Source organism: Blennius ocellaris, assembly GCF_963422515.1.
Source record: "Blennius ocellaris genome assembly, chromosome: 16".
In the NCBI taxonomy this organism is placed as follows: Eukaryota; Metazoa; Chordata; class Actinopteri; order Blenniiformes; family Blenniidae; genus Blennius; species Blennius ocellaris.
Genome location: NC_137665.1, coordinates 15504005 through 15527600, shown reverse-complemented (window position 1 = coordinate 15527600; position 23596 = coordinate 15504005). Strand labels below are relative to the sequence as shown.

At 42.0% G+C, this 23596-nt stretch overlaps 1 protein-coding gene across 1 annotated transcript; it reads left to right on the top strand.

Moving 5' to 3' along the window:
• Positions 1-516: 516 nt before the first annotated feature.
• On the top strand, positions 517-22416 carry LOC308141942 (neurexophilin-1; the record flags this gene model as incomplete). The annotated part of the gene is made up of 2 exons (XM_080512211.1): positions 517-573; positions 21643-22416. The coding sequence occupies 2 exons, from the start codon at positions 517-519 to the stop codon at positions 22414-22416; spliced, it is 831 nt and encodes a 276-aa protein (XP_080368337.1).
• Positions 22417-23596: the final 1180 nt, after the last annotated feature.

Genomic DNA, 23596 nt, shown 5'->3' with positions numbered 1-23596 from the left:
AGCGAGAACTGTTAAAACGTCTGTTTGCGCTTTCCAGTCTCAGCAACACTCAGTTTGTGCAGGAGGCTGCAGCTCCATCCCTCCTGGATCTCCACTGGCACCAGATATGATCTGCCCGCTTCCCTCTGAGCTGCATGGGATCTCTAAATCACTCTGCGTGGATGCTAACAAGCCCGATGGATTTCTCACTCCACCTTTAATCTGACTCTGAAAGCAGGGGATTGGTGAAAGACAGACAGGACAGAAAAGAGGCACTCAAGTGCTTTCCAGCGGTGTTTTCTGTTTCTTTTCTTTCTTTTTTTTTTTTTTTTTTTTTTAGTGGGGGAGGAGGTTTGTGGAAAAACCTGCCTTTGGAGATGGGACCGCGCGTCAGTCGACTGGGAGCCGGTGCGTCCTCTTGAACGAGGAAAAAAGCTCATCTTTGGGAGCTTTCTTTTTTCTTTTTTCTTTCCCCCTAGTTTTTACTTATTTTAATTTCCACCCGGGGAGGGGGAGCCAGGGCTTTTACGCGCCGGAATGATGCGTCCCAACCGCGGTTTCATCCTGCTCCTCCTCAACGGAACCGCTTGTTTGGTAAGAAGAACAAAAAAAGTGTGTGTGTGGGGGAAGTCACACTGACTGTCTTTATGCATGATTTACCTTAAACCACCCTGCGTTAACGTCTGCTTTCTGCACAAATAAAACTTCCAAACTCGTTGATACAAGTACACAAATAAGAGGGGGGGAAAAAATGCGCGTAAACGTGAGTGAATTGTTATTGAGAGTCGAGGTGATGCTGATCATAATGATGCGCTCCTGGCAGAGATCAGCGCCGCTTCGTTCCTTCAGATGTGTGTGCAGGTGTTTCCATCATTAACCCGGTATCTCTGCGCTCTGGCTGCGCCGGGTTCAGGTGCGCCGCCACCGCTTCCTCCCTCCCACGGGGACGCGCGGAGAGCGCACCGTGCAAAGCGCACCGAGCCGAGCACACCGTGGCCCCCGTCGCCTCCGGTGCTCACCAGAATGTTTCGTTCGTGCATCACTTAACATGCGTTAAGTGATCACATAAAAGTGATCAAAAGTTTGTTCCGTGCAAATGGCAAAAGATGAATGAGATTAAAATAAGTTGTATTCATTTGACATTTGTTAATTCATCGAGCTTTTAGAAACCTTTCATACATACAATATATTTTTATTCTCACATTCATTTAAAGACATTTTTTTAAAGTCTAAACTCTGTACAAAAAAAAACATTTGTGTCAAATCCACATATCAGTGTAAAATCTAATTATTTCCATAGGAAGATAGATCTAAAGTGAATGAAATCTCTCATTACCAATAATTTTTTTTTTTTTTTTTTTTATAAATGCTTCAACATCTTCCTTAGGACCCTCACTGACCTTTAACACCAGCAGGTCTCGTTCTAACAACACTTCTTCCAGGATTATATAACCTTACAATCAAATCTGGCATCAACCCCCTCTTGCCCCTTCTCTCTCTCTTTTCGTGTGCAGCTTTGCTAAAAAGCAGCATTTTAATGAGAAGTGGAATTATGAGAAAACTTGAAAAACATCCGTGTCGGCTGTGTGCGGCCCGGAGACTGAACCAGCTCCAAACAGGGAGCCACGAGTGAATGAAATATTCAAAGAAAGGCTTTTTCACACAGCCGGTCGTGACGGTATCTCTTCAAGTGTGACCTTGTGGTTTTTCTCTTCCATTACATTAAGGTATTATTCACGTTCCGAGCGCAAAGTAATGACCCTTTTGGCAGTTGGGCGAGTGAAAGACAGCAGTTGTAAATGAATAAATACACACATGCACATGCTCTTACAACAGAGCTCTCGTTTCATCTGTGAAAAGGGAGGAGACCACACGCTGTCTTAAAATACGGGGGATGAGTGTCTTTTCAGCCGTTGTGTAAGTAGATACAGGAGGAAGGATAATAGGCTTAACGCTCACTTGTTGGCTCGGGTCTGAGAGCATTTGTGTGAGCTGCAGGGCTGCAGCCGATCGCAACCCAGAAGTTCTGTGGCTAATAGTGAAATTAATTGGGACTTTCTCTCTTCTTCTTTAGTACCATGTAGTATCTACGAAAAACCATACATGACACCCCTCAGCAGGGGATCCTGGGTAATTCATTAGCCCTGTGACATTGATAAAATATGGAGCAATTAATAAATGAAGTTACTTTTTATTATGCAGCAGAGCAGAGCGATTAATGGCCTTATAAGCCCACTACGCATTAAAAATTCGATTTGGCTGATTTTCTGTTGTAATAGCTCTGCAATTCTCCGAGAGGGTTTAATCTCCTGGGACCTTTCGCAAATGGCTACTAATACAGATGACTATTAACACAAGGTGCCACTCTGGTTGTTGTTTATGTGATGAATGATGTGTTTCAAATGTTAATTATTCGGCGGATTTGAATAGAGCACTATGAATAATATAGAAACCATCTCGGGTTGTGTAATTGACTGCTTGAGAAATTGTGTTTATTTTTGGCCGACGTTGGAGTTATTTTTCATCAGCGAGGCTCGGCGAGGCTGACTGGATTTGTTTCACCAAGCTCAACAGCCAGCGTGCAAATATCAAGGGAGTCATCTGTGGAATATTTAGGGAGGTGGAGTAAATATTAAATGTCCTTTCGGTGTCCTTGGGATTTTTAGTTATAGGAAGGAAGGATCCAGTGCAAAATAGTATTAAAAATCACGACTGCTTTCAATATTCTTCTCTTGCTTTCTAATTGAGATAATTATAGTTCATAAGACACTGGAGAAAATAAGAGAAAATGCACTCGTTCATCAGTTTTTTACATTCCTTGTCAACTATTCTACAAACTTCAACATGGACCTAATGTAAAACAACAACACTTGCCAATTTTACACCCAAACCTGTTAATAAAAGCTATTTTGCACGAGTATTCCTCCATTGGGCCGGTGATGAAGCCAGGAAACTGTTCTGGCTCTATATTGGAAGTCATAATCTTTGTCACGGTATACCCGATCTCCAGGCAGATTCAGATTATGTCACATTGTAAATAGGCAGGCAGACAGGTGTAAAGACGGAGGAGAGAAAAGGAAATGAAAGAAGGTGTAGATAAAGTGCGAAAAAAATAAATAAAAGGAAGAAGGCTGGTGGGGGGAACTAAAGTATCTGCCTTAAAGGTGTGTGCACCTCATTGACAGTCATCACGGATTCTTTCTTCTTGTCGCTGAAAAAAAGAATAAGAAGAAACACGATTATGCACATGTGAATTCATCTGCAGCACAAGGTTGACAATCTGAAATGGCCCCGCACCGACAAGCCATTCAAATCTAAGAGGTGTGAGGTTAACTTGAGTTGGGCTCTTCGCTCCCTCAAATAACCCAAATAACTACCGTTGAAAGAATGAAGTGCCCTCGAATGGGGCATCAAGCTCCACTGCTCCACTGACCTGTAGATTTTCCTCCGCCCCAGCAATTATTTCAAGACCACTCAACTTCTTTTTTTCCTTCTTTGTTTTGATTCAGCAGGCCAAGTTAAATCGATTCAAATAACAAAAATCATGAACGTTAAGTGTACCTGTGCTGATAAGGACACAAGCGTGTCTCCATTTTAATACAATTCAGCAACGTAAACCATTGTGTGGTGCAGATCGGCCCTTCATGCGTGCTCTTGTCGAGCTTGTGGATGCTCTTTCTAGAAAACGATGGCCTCGGGTAGCCTTCCAGTGGCCGTGAGAGGCAGAGGCGCTTTATGCTGTGTTTGATTGCTTTCTGTACAGACGCAGACGTTGGCCATCATGCTGGATGTCTGCGTTTCACCTCCGTAGCTGAGCACAGAAACACTCCCTTTTTTTTTTGCAGATAGAATTTTCCATGACCACTTTTATACATATTCCAAGGTCAGCGGCACATGCCACTTCCCTCCCATGTGCATGTGGATATTTTAGAATACAGTAGCACGCAGGAATGCCTTGAAGAATTTGCAGCGCGAAATTAGAAACTAAAGTTTTGTCTTCGCTCAACTTTCACCATCGTCCTCTGCTTGACTTTGCCATCAGCAAGGAAACACTTATTTAACACAGCACATCAATTAAGAACAAATTATGCTTTTACATTTAAAGTTTCACACTCACAAATTCCTTCACACAACAAAGAGTGGATTCTGCGCCACGGTGTGCACACCTGACTTGCCTGAAGTAACACAAGACAGCACACGCACACAATCACACACACACACACACATTAACTTCTGTTGCAATATATATATGGCTTTCCCATTGATATAATCCATTTTCAACCCTTAAACCTGAATCAGTACTAACTCTCACCTCAGTTTGATTGTGATCTCAAACCAACTGAAATCAAACAATGACTAGTTAGAAGACAAAAAGACATGACACGCTGTCTTTGTGAGATTCCAAGCATTAACAGCTTAATTAGTCAATCGAAATGCACATTTAATTACTTTGATGCAAGGATAATTGAGACAAATCTAAGATTATAATAAAACTGTAAGGTCAACAACAGCTGCAAATTACCCAGTTCAAATGTCTCTGAGTAGAATTAAAACATGTATTCACCTGTGTCCCTAAAAGTACATCATAATTATGAAAAATGTGGCCCACAAGTTATATTGGACCCACTTGATGTAGTGTATGTACCTTTGGAGTTTTGTAATCAAGAAAAAATAAAAATAAATTTGAAATACAAAACCATACTTACGCAGGCTTGAGGCATCATTTCTCTGCCCCAGTGTCTGGAAATAATCTGGAGCCTGACCCTTCATCAAATCGTTACCTCAACTGTAAACTCACATCTCCCCCATATATAACAAAACCTTCTTGACCGGTGTAGAGTTGAGTATTTCAGGCCATACAAGGTGGGTTTAACCCAACAACACCACTTGTGTGACAGGTTTTAGGTAAAAGAAATTACAGAAAGTCAAGACAGGTAGACATGTAATGCTGAGGCCCTGTTTACACAATGATTCAAGTAAAGACGCATTGTTGGTAGGTCATTGATCACACATATACAGTAGTCTGCGCCAAGTTGTCAGTCCCCACAAACAAGAGAATCAAAGAGAGAAAGACTTGTCTGTAAGATCATGTGAGGCTAAATCTACCCACACTGGACACCCCCCCCCCCGCGTTTTGACCTGTCACACACCCTCAGATTCATGTTTCTTTGTTACCCGTTCCCCCTCATGGGGTCGCTGGCCTTGTCCACCCAGATATGTCCCTGACTGAGCAGAAATACCACCTTAATCCCAGGCAAACAAATAGAAAAATAACCTGTGATGCTGCAGTCTGATAGAGCAGATACAGTATAACCCGCAGACACCGATGCGAGGCGGCAGCAGCAGACTGAAAACTTTTTTTCTCCCCTCTGGCTTTCTCATCTTTTTGTGTCATCTTGTTGCGATCTGCATGTCAGATATGATAAACACCACCCTGCCTCCTGTCCCCCTGCATGATTAACATAGAAACTCATTCATAATTTCTCCTCTACATGCGGGTGGAGCAGCTGACTGTACTGACGACTTCTGCCCTGCTAAGTCTCTCCAGAGGTAACGTAAAAGATCATGAGGTGGTGATATGAAAGATACAATTATCCTGTTATTACATTTTTAACATCAGCAGAACACTATGTACCGTCTTAATTAGCTGTCATTTTAAGGAACGAAACTCATTTGCCATATTTCCCAAACATCTCTCCAGTTAAATAGCTAAAACATCACATAAGACTTGAATAATGAACTGAGTCAGATGTCTGAATAGGTCGTTATGAATGAAGTTTCATTCAGTATTGAGAGGGCACATTTCATTTTATAAGGGAAACCAAAGCTGTAATTGCTTTGACAGGTCTATGCCATTGGTGTGAGACTGTAATGTTGAGCTGATAAGTTCAAATGAAAACCATGAGTCACTGATTCCAGCTCGGATGTCCAAAAAATTGACAATAATTGTTAGAATTTTTTTTAAGAAAAGATTGAGTTACCGGTATTTGAATGTAAGTTGTACCTAAAAGGCACATTTGACGAATTCAGCAGTCTCATCCGGTCTTAGAGGGGGATTCACTCATTCACACACATCAATGGTGGCAGCTGCCACGTGAGGTGCTCGCACAAGCTTGGCAGGGTTGAGTGTCTTACACAAGGACACTTGGACACATGAACAGAATGAGATGAGATCCAATCACCACCCTTGTGACTGGAACAACAACCCTTCCAACCGAGCCAGAGAGCCGAGACTGGAACTACGTCCCTGGGATAAAAAGATAATTACCGCTTTGTCATTTTGTAAAACCCCGAAAGCACTTACAGCAGTACATATACAAATGGATTTATTTTTAAAGCTCAAATCTCTCGTGGCCTTGATGGGGGCTGCGTTGTGTATCTGATTGACAGAATCAACTAATATTAGTTCTTTCGCCTACTATATGTACTGCCGTCTTTCATAAAGCACACTCATGTTTAGCCATTGTGTAGCCGTTTCTCTTTATTGTTGGTGTTCAGCCGTTCTTATGGGCAGCTGCAATATTAGTTTATTACGTTTATTACAAACAGTACACTGCCTTGCTTGCCACTTCTACTAGACCAGCATTGATAAAGAAAATAGAGGCTATAATAATCTAGCATAATTTCAGGTCCAAATGCAATGCAATATGGGAGATGATCCGTCAACAAAGAAAAAAAGAAAAAAAAAAAGAGCTTTCGAAGACCTTCAGGAACAATTGCAAGACCTAAAGAGGAGAATACAAGAAATGTTTGGATGATAAAGCCACAAATAAAAGTTGTTGGGAGCCACCTGACCTGAAGAAAAGCCTCCCACACAGTAACAGCATCTCTGCTCCACTCATTCACACCTTTTAAAAACAGACGCACCCATGAACACAATACGTGAATCTATCAGCTTTAACTCCTCCCAGTATTTTACGATATAAATATGTAACATTTACCCAATGTTTCATATTCATGAAGGACAAGAAGATAAATCAATGATGTGTGTTAATTTGCATGTCTGTCATCCTCAATGAGTCTCAGATCAGCTTCCACACGTGTGCATCTAATATTAAACTCATACCTGCAAACCTTTAATACTAAAGGTGTCAAAGATAAAGCCTACGTGCTAAATGTGGCCCACAAGAGGCTCCAATCCAGCCTGCCAAACCTCCAAGTAAAATGTGACAATTTCAAAGGAAACATTGACTTTTTACAAATTTCTTAAGAGTATCAGACACAACACAACACTGAGAACTGAGCTGAGATGTCCATCCTGCTGACATGGTTTTTTTTTTAATGTCACCGTGTTTTACATCCAAAATTTCATTAAACCTGGCTTTATGTTGAGATTCTCATCATTTTGAGTCGTAATTGTTTGGTTTTGTGAAAATATAGACATTATCATCATGTATTCTCTGCTCCACAGCAAAGTAAAACTTCAAACTTTAAACCTAAAGATTATTATGACACTATACAACCGGTCTGACCCAGTCAAGATGAACTTGGCTTGCATGCGGCCCTGAACTAAAACGAGTTTGCTTTAATTCCAAAGGGCCATAGTGACTTTTTGGGCCCGTCCAATTTAGAAATGCAGTATTTGCATTCAAGTGCAAATAGTTCTTTACAGAGGTATTTCATTAAAATCTGAACATTTTTCAAGTATAAAGGTGTTAACCAGACTTAGCCTGAAGTGAATAAAGATCTGAGAGTTTCAGGTCTATTAAAGGATTAAATGTATAAATACAAGAAGCCCCTATAAAATGAAAACTATTGAGAGCTCTTTGCGTGTACAAAACCACAACAGTGGTCGAGTGCTGTCCGTCAGACTGCTGCAGGGAGAGGAGCCGCCCAGACGGGTCACAAGTGCCACACATTTGCTGGCTGATGCTTTTATTTTTTAGATGTGAAAATGTGCAGTCTTTCTTCTATGGTTCCAGTAGAATCTGTGCTCTTTCCTTCTGTAGACTTGGTAGGATAAAATGAGCAGATAAATGAATGTTATTTTGAAGGTAAAATGCAGCTGTATCTTGAAATGTATGTGATGCTGCTGCCACTAGTTTTCCCAAAGTAATAAAATAGAAATTGCTCTGTTTAGCATTTTGCTGGATGTTAAATTTAGTGTCAAAAGGCCATCAACCACTTCACTGGGGTTCTTTTATGGAGAATACAATCAGAAGAGAGGGTTTGCACAGTTAATTGTGTGACTGTTGTTTACCGTTCTTAAATGTGATGAGTATGAACGTAATTGGCCGGCCGGTGTCGGTGTAACACTGTGATTTATCCCCTCCTCTTCATTTGAATCTGCTTTGCTCTGAAGTTTATCTTCCGCATTTGTTTCATCTCGACAATAAACCCCGCAATGAGCAATCTCAGACACAATATATAAACATGAGGAAGCTTCAGATGAGAATAACCAGACAATCTTCTCTTGCCCGTGGGATAAAACAGCTTGAGTAATGCACAACCATAGCCTGAATGACCCCAGCAGGGCCACCTATCACCCCCGGCTCCCAGCAGCCGGGAGTCCGGCTGAAATCATGCTCCCTGACACGATGCAGACAGCAGTTCGTAGCTGAGCAGCGAGCTGTCCTGAGACAGAATACGTTCGTCTGCTCAAAGGCGACACAATTTACTGTGGCATCGCTCTCCGTCTGCAGGGGGAGAGCAGGAGCCGGCCCTGGGAGGGAGGATCTGCGGGCTTGTCGGCTGGTTTTGAATAGTGAAGGGTGGATTACAGTGCACAGCTTGAAGAAAAATGACTTGCGGCCTCGGGTAGATGGAGTGGGAGGAACTCCCCAGGGAGCCGGATAAAGACGCGCTTGACTTTCACATAAAGGAATGACTAAGGATGGGAAAAATCCATAACATACATTTTAATTTTACAGAGCTTCTGCCGAACCTCACTTAAAAAAAAAAGAAGAAAAAAAGTCAGTTTTCTGTACACTACAGCACAAATGCAAAATGTCAATAGAGAGTGAAGTGTTGAGTTTCATCACATCAACACTAATAGAAAAAGACGACGTGGGAACGGGGGATGTTGGTTTATTTGCACGGGGAACACGGGGCTGTCAAAGTGGTTTACCACTTAAAGAAACTTAAAGTTTCCTCGCCGCCGCGGACTCTGATGTTCACGCTGACCTAACCACAGCGTGACCGGAGCCGCTGGAAGCCACGGCAGAATACAAGCAGCACATTTCTATTCTGGATCCTCACACAGTCTGTAAACAGTCTGTTGTGCATGAATGAACGTTGAGGGTGCAGTTCACCAGCAGGCTGTTGCCCGGCGACGCTACACTGATTTTCAGGGTCAGAGTGGTGCAAATGTCCAGACGAGGCCTGCTGAGGGTCTTTACAGGGGTTTCCAATTAAAGTCATGCCCAGCCACAGGGATGGGGCCATTTTGGCTGAGTACAATGAATGGAGGATGGGAACTCTTTTTTTTTTTCTTTCAGAGCACATTGATTCCAGAATTGAAGAGAGAATGTATCGCGGTGGAATATAGGACAGCAATTATTTCAACTTTTATTGCCCAGCTTGAGCTGTCATCCAAGCTCCATTTTGCAGTTACCTCTGTGGCGTTTCTTATGTAGACAGAAATTTGCGGAGATCAAATTCAAAATCATGACAGGCCTTGCTAGGTTTTGGTGACTGCAGCTCGTGGTCCAAGAAAATAGGTGATAAACAACAAGCAGCTTTTTGAAAGGCACAGGATTTTTGGTTTATTGTTACCGCGAGGTGTTGTTGCCACTCGGTGGCGTCTCCATGAGATAGATCATTTTATTTCAGGATTCCAAATTTAAGTCATGTTGTTGGTTCCCAATGCTGAATTCACAGCTCTGAGTTAAGTTCTCAACAATAATGTGTGATTAAAGAAAGGCAACATAGAAAATGTTTTTTATACGACAACCTTTTTAAGTGAAAATGGAAAACTATCATTGTATCTTCAGTGTCTGTTTACATGGCAATGGTGCTCGGAGCCACTGAAAATGAAACCGTGAAAACAGCTCCCAAGGTGGAACCTTTCGCAAATGCTCCGACTCCGTCTCCATGGAAACGTGGACACTTTTCTGAAATGCTGCTACTGTTCATGCACACCACACCCATAGTAAATAGTTCCAAACACTCTAGTCGATGGACAGTATGAACAATGGCGGCCTCCACAGTGTTAAGATTCCCAATCCATATTCTCCTGTGACTTAGGAGTTTTATAGTTGATAGTCACTGCCAGAACAATCCCACTTCAGTCTGTCCATGCAAATGTTTGTGTACTCCCATGTTTAATGTTTATAGAGCATTGTTCCATGTAAACAGACATTGTTTTCAAAACATTGCCATGTAACTTTTCTGAAATGACTATGGTGCGTTTTCAGTTGGAGCTTACAACGGGGGAATTCACAATGAAAGAAAGTTAAAATATTGTTAGCAATCTTTTATGTTCCTATGAATTCTGGTTTATAACTGAACTCTGCTGTGGTGGACTTTTCCCACTGTGTGCACAGACTGAATAAACCTTCCATCAGGGGTGTAAGACATAAGGCCCGTGGGCCAAACCAACAAGCAAATTGTAAAAATGTCAATTTTCTCAACACAATACTGAGACTTATGATATCATCGATGCTGTTATGAAAACAAGCAAACTAGCATTAGCTTCAGGGTGTTTCAGGGTGAGTTTGTATGCAACAGCTATTGGAGAAGTAATTTTTTCACTGAATTTTAGAAGGTTTTATGTTGAGCTTGTAGTCTTTTTCTGTAATTATTTGGTTTTATGAAATAGACATTTTCATAACAGAACTAAAATGTGTTTACTCGTTACTTGTAACTCCGCCGCATTACATCCACCTGTGGGATCCAAAGCAGCCATTTAATTCTCCTATGGGGCGATTGGTGTCTGGTCAGTGCAATACCACTAAATCTGTTCATTAAAATATTAGAGCTGAATGAATTACTAACAATCCACCTCTTCGTTACTACAGGTTCAATTAATTATATCTAGCTATTGTTTGCTCCTTGGGATTCACTGGTTATAATTAGCACTGGTGTAATTTAGAATTAGCCACAATGCTGATTTTCTTATTTTCTTTAACATGTCAGATGGAATTAGAGTAATATGCACAACTGATTTGTGATATTGAATGATATAGAAATTCCCCATTGCTGCATACGGTGACATTTCAACTGGAGTTCCTCCAGCTGTGCAGGACTAAGGCTCGTACCTGTTGTGTCCTGACGAGTGTCAAATGTCTCACAAGCAAGCACTCGCGATCACATTTCACCTCACTGCTCACATTTTCTTTTAATGTGTTTAAACACCAGAAAAAGTCCCAATTCAGCAGGAAGGCTGCTGAGGCCATGTGAACCTCAGACTTCTGAACTGCCTCTAACGTGAAATTATAACAACTTTGGAAAGTTTGAAGTTTGAAATGCACGCACCCTGAACGCCGCACTGAACGCTGCATTTCACACCCTGCACCACCAATCCATCAACCTGCACCCTCTGTCCTCCACGCTGGATCCACAGCCATAACTTCAAAGTACTCACAAGATCTGTCTTCTCCGTCTTTAAATGTTAATGGTTAATCAGTGTACCAACACACTCTCGGCCCGCACACAGCTGTCTCACTAATGAACAAATACCTTTTAGTGCTACTTTAAGAGTAACCTGAGGCCATTGGCACTGTCACACACAGTCGGGATCTGCACAGTCTCATTTGCCAATTAGCACCTCTGCACTGAACTTAATTAGCTGCCTTGCTCAAAAGCATATTCATAGTTATTGTGCAGAAAAGAAGAAAAGATATTTTTAATTGAAGAATTAAAACAGGCTGATTCTCCAGTGTTTCTGTTGAACATTAAACAAAATGAAGGGCCAGTGTTTCATGTCAGATGACATTGAAAACAAGGCTTTTATGTGTGGACTTTTATGAGACGATTGCAGTGTCTTTTCAGCATTTACCAGGCGGGTATGAACGCTGGAGCTTTAATCAGCCCGTGCTTTGCTCCCCTGCTCCCCCGGGAGAAAGGAGCAGGGAGAAACCGTCCCCTGCTGCCGCGTTCCGTCCTCCTCGCACTGCCAACTTGTCGATATCTTATAATGTAAAAATTTGATAGCCAATTCAGAGCCCAGCTTCATTCTGAGCATACAAAATGAGCCGGAGTCCACGGGGAGAAACACGACTGAACCTGTCCAAAATGAGCTGGGGGGGAAAAAGGGGGTGGAGGATGCAGAAAGACCGAACGGAGGTTAAAATGAAAAGACTCAGTGTGGCGAGTTTGTTCACCTACTGCAGATCTAAGCTCTGGCGACTCCCGAGTAGCTCAAGTAAATTATTCATCAAGAGTCAAATGGCTTGTTTCTTGTGAAATTACCTTTCTCTGCCTCCCTCTTCTTTTGGATCTACACTAGCCAGAAGAATAATTAGTTATGTCACAGCCATTTTCAGACTTTATTCATCTAACAGAAGAATCTCCTGCAGTGAGCATATTACATGTGGAGAGGAGAAAAGAAGACCAAAGGGGGAGAGGAAGAAGAAAAGAATGAAGCATTGATGGACACTTAAGAAATCTGAGCTGCTTGGGTCTTTAATTAAAAATTGATGTCATATTAGAGATGAAGATTTCAGCTCAACAGCCGCAGGGAAGAGGAGTGCTTATTGAACTTGTCAGCTCCCCAGGACAAGCATGCTTTAAACCCTGTTGGGCGGCTCAGAAGGCAAATTCCCCGTATCATCCAATCAGTTGACTTTACTCCCGCTAATGCTTCCATTTGAGGGGAGCGAGAGACAGAACAATTAGTTAAACACAAGCTGCATGTTATAAAATTGTCACGTTTCAGCTAAAATTAGCTCGATAGTCTCAAAGTGCTGCGAGAAAAGATAATAATTGACTTTTTCTACCTGCAGAGGCAAATGTTTGGCTGAGCGGGAGAAACAAAGCAGCAGTGATGACAATGCTGTCACCATTGAGCTACTATGGTGAATTATTCCCTGCTCAAAATGCTCCAGACACAGAACAGCATTAGCATTCATTTGAGGTTCTGTCTGTATTCAGATATTGTAGGTTCCTTCTATCTCTTGTTTTGATTTTTCTACACAATCCTAAAGGATAGGTGAGGCTCTCGAGCTTCTGAAGGTTTCACTGTGTTCACTAGCTGGCTGCTAACTTTACTGTTAATACACAGCTCGATGAACAGTGCGTGCACAGTAGCTGTTCATATCAAACCACTGTGCTGCGCATAAAACTCAGACAGATTGCTTGTGTCATTCAAATGGACACAACAATTATCTATCATAATGTTGCTGCAATTAGCTGAAGACACTGCTCAAAGTACTGCAGCAAAAGATAATATCAGACTTTCTCTTCCAGCAGTGTTTAATTTTGAGCGTCTGGGGCAAACAAAAGGAAGCAGCGAGAAGCACCTTCAGCTCAATAGGGAAGAAATCCACGTTCAAAATTCTACACACACAGAACAGAAGCATTTGAATTATCTCTGCATTTTATATATTGAAACGAGAAATGTTCTTTTTTCTGAGCATAATAGCTATTATACAAAGAAAATAATTCTAAACATTTTACATTTCTGTTAACATTGGCATAAAATTAATTTGAAAAGTGCATGCTCTGCATCATGAATCTTGTATTCTGCTCCCTGGACATAAACCTGCACCATGAATCAGGCACCGCCAATCCAGCACCTTGACCCACTCATCAATAAACACATCATCAAAGTGATCAGAAGAGTTGTTTTTGGCAACTGTTAATGGTTTCTAGGTTTTCCAACTCATTGTGGGTGAACACACAGCTGTCTGTCCATCCTTTCACCCTATATTGTTATTGTATGTGGTGACAACCTGCTATATAAGCAGTCTTGTGTATAACTTACACGGAAAAATGTATAGCAGTTCTCTTAAAATTAGTGGCATTACTACTATTCCAGTGTTAGTAACTCACCCCAATGGCTAAACTACTGAGAGGGTTGATGAAATTACGTTGGGGATAGTTGTTCCTTTTGTCTTGCATCAGAGCAGTTGGACATCTGCTGTCTCTTTCTGCCCTGCTCACCAAGTAAAACAATGGGAGAACACAGACATTCTTATCGACAGTAGAGCCACTTCTGCGGTCTATGTGTGTCTACGTTTCTTAAAAGTTGTGTTTTCTCTGTTTCCACAGAGACCCTTTCAAAGAGTTCCACATTGGGAGTCATTTTCAAAAACTTTCAGCATTTTCAGCAAACTTTGAACATAGATCTGTAAACCGTCGTGTAAAGGACCTCTAGGTGCAGTAGCAGCGGCAGATTTTTTTTTTTTTCCTGCTGCTTTAAGGGAGTTTGATCTTTCAGTGATGGTGCTGGTGAGTTTCGGAATGTCTCATTTATTTTCTACTGTAATGCAGAGATTTTGCGCACACCACACCACGCACGTAACAGTCACACATACAGTAAAAGCTCTGCTGTTTAAAACAATATTATGCGACATAATATGCAAGATATTACTAAGACAAAGTGATAAAGATGGAAGGTTTACAAGCCTGCCACTTAAACACACCACTGAATGTAAACCTTAACACAAGAATGTCACTGACTGAGCCTCAACAGCAGCAGGAAGCAAAACACACAACATGTTGATGAATGAATGTTGACTGGAATGATGAATGGATGGATGGATGGATGGATGGATGGATGGATAATACATAACATTGTGTCATGAATCAAATCACAGGCTCTCGTGTGAAAGGTATAGATAGATAGATAGATAGATAGATAGATAGATAGATAGATAGATAGATAGATAGATAGATAGATAGATAGATAGATAGATAGATAGATAGATAGATAGATAGATAGATATTGAAGTACTTGTCTGCATGAGATATTTAATGTGATGTGACATAAATGTATTAAGAAAAAAAGGTTGCAGACGTTATATAAACAGTCATTTAATTCTCAGAGCACCTGTTGAGTGACTGAGACACTAATTGTTTTGGGACCCAGGAATCTTCAATGTGCCGTCTACAGCTTCTGGTAGGACATCTGCAGCACTTAAAACAAGTTAAGTTGGACTGTGTAGACTCACCTGCAGTTTAATTTTGGAGCAATACTTCCGTAACAAACTGGTCTGTCACCGATCCCTTGACTCTGACATGGATTTTAGCGAAGCCGCCCCCAAACTCTGTGCTGCATTATGGCAATGGCGTGGTCCTGTCACCAGGGGAAAGGGGTTCAAGCCGTGTATACCTGTCACTGTAACCGGCTGATTAATGCCTGTGGAGCGGGCAGGCTGGTGCGGATGGCTCTCCAGCCTTTGCTTCCAGCTGGGAGAGAGGCCTGCGGCCTGTGCTCACCGAGGCTGAGTGACTCACAGTTACCACAGCCACCTCTCATCCTCTCCAGCCGTTTCACTGACTCACTTAGCGCACATGACAAATGACAAAATCAGCCTAAACCTCCGCCCCCTCCCTCAGACCCGATTGCCCATCGCCCACACTTTGCCTTCAGTACTTAAAGTAGGGATGCATCTTGCCAAGCTTCATGAAACAAAGCAAAGTAAGTTCTCTGAGAAAGTTATTCGCTCTTTCAGAGCAACATTACTCTGTGTTAGGACATATTGAAAGAGTGCACTCAGGCTTGTGGTGCAGCTTCCTGCTGCAGGAAATAAGGGGAACGTTTGCTTCATGTTCACACTGTCTCTTTGTCTTTTTCCATATTGTTTTATCCAACTCAGGACTGGGCAACTGAATCAGATTGTCACCTGCGGGCAATTTCAATAACCAATTAACTTCATATGCATGTTTTTGAACTGTGGCAAAAAAAAGATTCCAGAGACGCTCAATGTGAGGCTTCAGATTTGACCTCAATAACAAACCAAAAGATACCAGCAAGGGACAGACTGACTTTATTGTGTTGGAAGTTTTACCACTTGAGAACTCGAGCTGGCTTGTGAATAGAAAATTCTTAGTCGATACAACCACATTTCCTTCATCAACATCCTTCTTCTTTGTTGGTTCTAGATTTGTGTCGATACTGGTATTGGTATTTGGAATCAGAGGTTCACGTTGGCGCATGGTTTTTGCATATCATTTGTGTATGAAATATGAATCATACTTCATGGCATAATCATGTTGGTACTCGGTATCAACAAATAGCTAAAGGTTAGTACTTGTACCCGTCCTTTAAAAAAGTGGTATCCGTGCATCCCTGCTGCTTTCACAATTCATTTGAGCGCCATCACAGTTTGCTTGGTTGAATTTAAGAGACCCTCAAGTGGTCTCAGCCAACTTGTATGGTACACAAGAAGGTTTTTACACTTTTATCCAATACTAATTCGAGAATCCCCAGTTCGCCTCACCTAACAATCATAAATGGATTTCATTTATTTGGCCAATGCAGATGCCTTAATTCATCCATTTGGAGCAACTTTGACATGTGGTCAGCTGGACAATATAACCTTTAACATTCAAATAGAGAGACAACTGCAGCCGCCCTGCAGGTGGATGCTGGTGTGATTACAGAATACCTGCTCATGGGACTTTTTCCTGAATCCGTGTCCTCCCTACCTAAACCTCCACAAACAAGTGTTGTACCTCATTGTTGTGTTTGTTTTGTTTAAACAGAGTCATCCAACAACTTGTGACTCATCAAAGCAATTCTCTTTGGTTATAACTACAATCCTTGGAAACTGAAACATTTTGCAGGTCGTTGTTTTTTTTTTTTTTTTATATGAAAGCTGGTGGACAATGATGAATAATCAACGTCATGGCATATAAAATCAGTGGTGGACTGTTGCTGAGGCAACAGTTTCACACCTAAATGTGAGAATATTCCCCCCAGAATGGAAACGTTGCATTAACTTTTCACTGTTGCGTAGACAAGACTGAGTTGCTGTGTTATTTTACACCCTTTCAATTTGCTAACAACGCATAAGTCAAATTTGTGAGTGTGCAGATAGTTAGATGTTACACATCATGTACTTCCTCAGTTAAATGTGGGGAAAGAGCTGAAACAGTCTGCAGTTTTTCAGAATGAGCAGTAAAAACAGTGCTTAGATCAATTAATGACTAAAATTGTGATATAAATGATAGATTATGTAAAAAAAAAAAAAAAGAAGTAACATTTTGCTTGTATAACTGTTGTTGAATGCATGGCTGTTCAGATAACGGCAGGCAGCTCTGGCTCTTTTTTTTTCTTTTTTCTTTTTCTTTTTTTCCCCCAGAGCCACATTAAGCTCATTGTAACATTTGTCTTTGACAATGATGCTGTACACTGAATCTGACACCTCCAGTGGTGCCAGACACTTAAATCCTCTGTTCAACAATAGCACAGCACTCACTTCATGTCTTCTCCTGCAGCCCAGCCTCTCCACCCATCTAATGAAAACTGTGCAACGAGGAAAAAAAGGGGGTGGGAAGACATGCCTTGCTTAATGTGTAAACCACAACAAAGCCTCGTGCAATATGTTTTTCCGTTTTTTTCGCACCATCAGAGAATTAGTAGTGAACCTGATAGGAATCATAAATCCAAGGGGCAGTTTCACAGAAATTAAGAGTGACATATTATTCCAGAAACCTAAAGGGGCTTTTTGTAGGACACCGCAGGGACTCTTAAGTGCTGTCTGGGGAGGCAGGCAGAGTGCTACCCTCTGTGCCCAGCAGCCAGCAGCTCATCAAGGACAAGAAATCAAACACAAACCAGCCCTTCAATAGGAGCCATAGGGATTGGCCCATTTGTCATCAAAGTCATCCGGTCAGGCCTCGACTCACCCATCAGAAAAAAAAAGAAGAAGTTTGAAACTATTAAAATCAATAACTCTTCAGCTTCCTCGACTTTATTTTTTTCATTATTAATGAGTTTGGGTTCTAAAAGAAGCTATCAGGACTATCTGATTCAAGAGGAAGTAGTCCTTGTCAAAGCTGTTAACGGCCCCCGATGGGGACGCTGAAGGATCTGAGCGGCAGTGTAGCGTGGCAGCAGACAGGTAAGTCGAGCAGAGGGCGTCTGGCCTGTAACACCACCATGGGAATAAAGCCAGATTAAAGCGAGAAGGGGAGTCCTCTCATCTGAGTCCAAACACAAGAACCACAACTGCATCAGCGGGAATCCTTTCAAGACAGTTGAAATGCGATACACGTTGTTATGAAAGGAAATACGTGTTTTTAGGGAGACAGAAAATCAATATCGCTGACTGACTGCGCGGCAAGTGAACAAATCTGAGCGAGCTGGAAAAACCTGCATAAAACGGAATAAAAATGAGTCAGACTTAATAATCCTGACTAAGCCTGTATAAGGAAGCCCTGGCAGTCAAGACAGTAGATGGATCAGAGCACAGACAGGGATGCATGCATAATGCATCATTGTAAAATCTCTGCGGACAGAGCGCATGCCGCAAGCACACACACACACACTCACACACACACACACACACCCACTCACACACGCACGCACGCATACACATGCGTCTACCCCAGCGTTCACCCATTGTTTGCATTTACCACAGCTTGAAATATACAACTAATGTAAATGTGGGCGTGAGTGTGTATGTGTATGTGTGGGTCCTTGATTTTCCCTCATGGTGGGGTGCTTAATGTCTTAACTTGTGGGAACCAAAATGCAGATTTGCATATGAACACACGCTAAAATTACAATTAGGTACAAGTCGGGATTAAGGTTAGGCACTTTGTTGTGAAGGCTTACCTTCAGGGAATGTAATAATTAAATGAACGTGTCCCTCAAGTGCAGTATGCGCAGGAAAAACATGTGTGTTTTTATTTTACTCATTTGTGGTGCACACTTTTGAAAGCCAACCTTCAGGACTCTGAATTTCTTTACTGTAATAGACACAGGTGTAGTTTCAGAGTTCAGGTTGTAATACGTTCAAGGTGAGGGTGAACCACTTAGTTGTGATGATTACAGTTACAGAATACATATTGTCAATGAGTGGGCTGCACAAGTTAGGCTGTCCAAGTGTTGTGGGCATTTCATTGTTTGGAGCTGATTTACTGAAATCATGCATAACACATGCAAAATTGCATGTTTATGTAAATTATTAGCTCTTTCAGTGCTTTGGCAGTTGATTATTAGGAAAAAATAACATGACTGACATCATGCTCAAACAGAAGTCAAATGAGGGTTTTGCATGCATTAGTTTGTTTACATGAGAACGATTTGCTGTTTGTTTGCGTTCAACATGAAGTGATTAATGGAGCGCTGAGCCCCCACAAGCAGGAAATTTTGAAGTTGGATAGCTTATAGGACAACGTTATTGAGTATATCAAAGCATTGCAGTGATTAAATGAATTTGGAAGTCAATCAGTTGATCTGTGACAAAGTCAAGTTTGAGGTACAGCTACAACAACAGCAGCATCTCTGCAGCATTCGAAACCAATCAGCTTCAACTTTTCAAACGTTTAAGAGACACTATTAAAACAATACAAGTGCTGTTAGAGGTGGTGAAGCACATTGTTTGTTGTGCATTATTGTATTAGCGTAAAGTCCTTCCAGCATTTTCAGGATCTGGACACATGGATATTTCATATTGATGAAGACAAACACATTAAATGGATGATGTGTGTTAAATATATATATGAATTAGATTTTATTAGATTTTTAATTTCTCACATTCAAATAAAAGTATGGCAGTGAAATGCAGCTGTATATCATGTTAGAAGATCATGTTTGTGCCCATTTGTCTATGTGAAAAGCTTTAATGAGGGACTACGGTATGAAATGTTAGTGCTCTTCACACAGGTGGAGAAAATGCATAATGATTTGTGCCCACGTAGGGATCCACACGTGGACTGAGGTCAAAGTCAGAATTGGACCCGTTCAGACCCGTGTATTGGGTGAAACGATCACAAGTGTCGAGCTCTAAAGAGAAGTGTGAGGAGGTACCAAAGTCACTGGCATTGCAGGAAAATACGTCATATATACAACGTCATCAGTGAGTGTATGTGTGTGTGTGTGTGTGTGTGTGCGTGCGTGCGTGCGTGCGTGCGTGTGTGTGTGCGTGTGTGTGTGTGTGTGTGTGTGTGTGTGTGTGTGTGTGTGTGTGTGTGTGTGTGTGTGTGTGTGTGTTGGGGGGGGGTATCTTTATTACGCAGGATTTGATGTTCTTGTGTGAAATCAAGTGCCTTCATTGGAACTCATTGAAACTTCTTCTGGCAAAGTCATATTTTAAGATTGGGGTTGGGGGTAAAGTCAGGCAAAGGTCTGGACTTCGGTAATTAGTAGTTACTGCTGGGTTTAGCGTGAGCCCACAGAAAGAGAATAATCCCCGATGGTGTGAAAGTTCAATGTGCGTGGGTTTGTCTGTGTTCCTGTTCTTCTTGACCAAACTGGTCCTCAAGATGACTTATGCCTCTGTAGTGACAGAAATGTCTTTTTTAGGGTTTGTCAGAATCTGGGTGAATAGTACATACTGTTGAGTTTATTTTGTGTCAACACGATATTCAACATATGTGTATATGCATGTGTTTTTAATTACTCCTAAATCACAGCAACACAATAACACTGGATTCGTTCATGTCACATTAGGTGGAAACTACCTGTTAATAGATCATTACTGGTGAATAATTACCCATTACTTTGCACTCGCATTCTTGCAGTCTTCACAAAGCCACTGCTGAGCACAGCAGCACTATCTTATCTCCCCTCCTCTTCTTCCCCTCCTCTCAATTGATGTTAACATCTGACAGCTTTGTGTGTGTGCCGATACACTTTTTTTTCTTTAATTAAAACACTGGAAGTCCTAATTGGACATTACACTTTATTCTGGGCCCTCCTGCCTGCCCACCTACCCCCCCTCAAACACTTTGATCCTCCGACCAAATGTTTCAAGGCAATAATAGTTTCTTCCCTGCACTCAGGCTCACACTGCAGTGCTTAAGAAGCAAAAAGCTCACTTTAAAACAAGAAACACACTGTAGTCTACTTTTCAGTTCGACTTTGTTCTTTTAAGACTTTTATATAAGAACAATTTCTTTTTCTCGTTTGGATGACTTCCTAATTTAGTCCCTGTGAAAATGAGCCCGTTTGAGTGAGTTAGTAACTTGGACAAAGTGGGCAGCATGAAGTTATTCTATAGCTGCTCACATAAATGATCACTTTTTGTGCATCCAGACACTTTAAAAGCACATAAATCAACCTCCAACCTGTGGTGTCAGAGAAGCAACCTTACAAAGCATTTCTTAATGCCAGGGCTTCATTGTTTTACAGCCTTTGTTGAAAATTGTGCACCCTCACAAATATTGATTCTCCTGCTCAGGACCACAGGAGTAACACACGTCTTGTGAATTTGGTTTTGGAGTGGATTTTCTCCTTGAATCTGTTCTTTGATCCCTCCGGCGTTACCGCTGGCTTAAAGGAGGCATATGAACCTATTACTTGCGAGTTTAGGGAATTACATCGGCTCTGTGAAAACTCGACGTAAAGGAGTATTTTCTCTTGCAGTCGAGGTAAACAAAGCAATGTAATAATAGCAATACCTGCTAAATTTCTTCCATTTATTTATATATATATATAACATTGATAGAATGTCACAGTTAACACCAGTGGAGGTATGAACAGTAAATTAAATATCGATTAAGTCTTTAATTTGGTTTCTGTCCATGTTTCGTTCGAGCTTGCTAATGACTGCTTACTTTCTTTCTCTGCTTTCTTCTCTGATCCCCTCCTTCGCCCTCTCACTCCAGGTGGTGCTGGGTCAGGAAGACGACTCGTCCAACCCGAAAAGCTCCTCAGATGACCCCTCCAAGACGGTGGGCCTCCTGAGCGGCCAGGCCCCCCTGTCACCCCTGAGCCGCTGGATGCTGCACAGCAAAAGCAGAGCCGCCAACTCCACCGCCTTGGAGCTGCCGTACCGCTCCCCTGTCCCCTTCTCCAAACAGGAGTTTTCTAAACAGGAATTCTGGGAGATGCTGGGCAGTGATCTGCTAAAGCCCGACACCTCCAGTTCCAGAGTCAAACGCCGGCCCATTGTTAAAACCGGCAAATTCAAGAAGATGTTCGGCTGGGGAGACTTCTATTCTAATATTAAAACGGTGAGGCTCAACCTCCTGATCACTGGCAAGATTGTGGATCACGGTAACGGCACGTTCAGCGTCTACTTCCGCCACAACTCAACGGGCCAGGGCAACATCTCGGTCAGCCTGGTGCCCCCCGTCAAAGCAGTGGAGTTTGATCTGGAGCGCCAGAGCGTGGTCTACCCCAAGGACTCAAAGATCTTCAATTGCCGCGTGGATTATGAGAAGGTGGACCGCAGCAAGCGCACCTCTCTGTGCAACTACGACCCCTCTAAGACCTGCTTCCAGGAGCAGATCCAGAGTCACGTGTCCTGGATTTGCTCCAAACCTTTCAAGGTCATCTGTATCTACATCTCCTTCTATAGTACAGACTACCGTCTGGTGCAAAAGGTTTGCCCGGACTACAACTATCATAACGAGATGCCCTACCTGCCCTCAGGTTAGATGACTTGTGGAGGAGGGCAGAGGAGAGGCTGGAGGAGAGAGGACAAGGGAGTGAGTGGGAGTGACTGCAATATATAAAGAGGAAACCCGGGCTGTGAAGTGCTCCGAATGCACACACCTTAAAAGAAAAAAGAAAAAAAGAAAAACCCTTTCTGTAGCCTGACTATTGTAAGATATAAAACGTATATGCAAAGCCACAAAAACTACAGTATGCAGAGAATGAGGCATTTGGAAATGCTTACCTGCAGCATTTGTCAACTGGACTAGTGGTGAAACTCAAACAGCGCCAACATGCACATTCTTACCTCAATCTAGTTTCTAAATGCCAACCCGTCGCCAGCTACTGTTCGCCTCCATCAAGTCATCCATTAATGTTGTCTGAATGTCCTTTAATCACCCTTTATGAAACTGCTCTTCTACAAAGTTACAAGGCAGAGTTTCAAGTTGGAAAAAATGTGCGTATTAAGTGCTGCGACTTGACGAGAGCCAAGTGCAAAATCCAGACTTTATAGCAAACATCATACAGTGTTTAACAGCACACACTGTGAAAAACAATCACAGCTTAAAGCACACCACATGGAACAGAAAAGATTGTTTTTCTTACAAAGGGCGGATGAATGTAAAGTGCAACCAACCATCCGATCGCACAGGTTACACTCAATCTTTTTAAAGGGCATTTCTTTATGTGAAGTGAAGTCCATCACCCAACCCCTGATGTAACCGTCCCGCTATGTCCTTGAGTGTTTACTGGCCAAATCTAATCACAATATCCCCTTCAGATGTGTTGCCTCCACTACAATCAAAGAGAAATAATATGATAGATAAAAACATCTGCAAAGAAAAAGAAATTGACCAACAAAGATTCAGGGCCAGGGCTTAAGACAAGTTCAGTGTGAGGAAAATAACTAGATTGAGCATGGAGATAGAATCCCCCCCCCACACACACACACCCTTAAGAGAGCGAGAGAGTAAGGTGGGGGAGACGGAGAGGTTCTGTGAGCTCTCTTTTAATTAAAGTGGAGAAGGAGACGCAGAGTATGTGGCGCCTTCTATTGTCCCCTCTGCGTGAAAAAGATTACATTTTGTTGCCGTCAGGATTCCTGATTTCATGCCTTGATAACTTTGACTGTGTGAGGGAGATTGCTCTCTCCCGACAAATACTGTGTTCACTAAAGTCGGC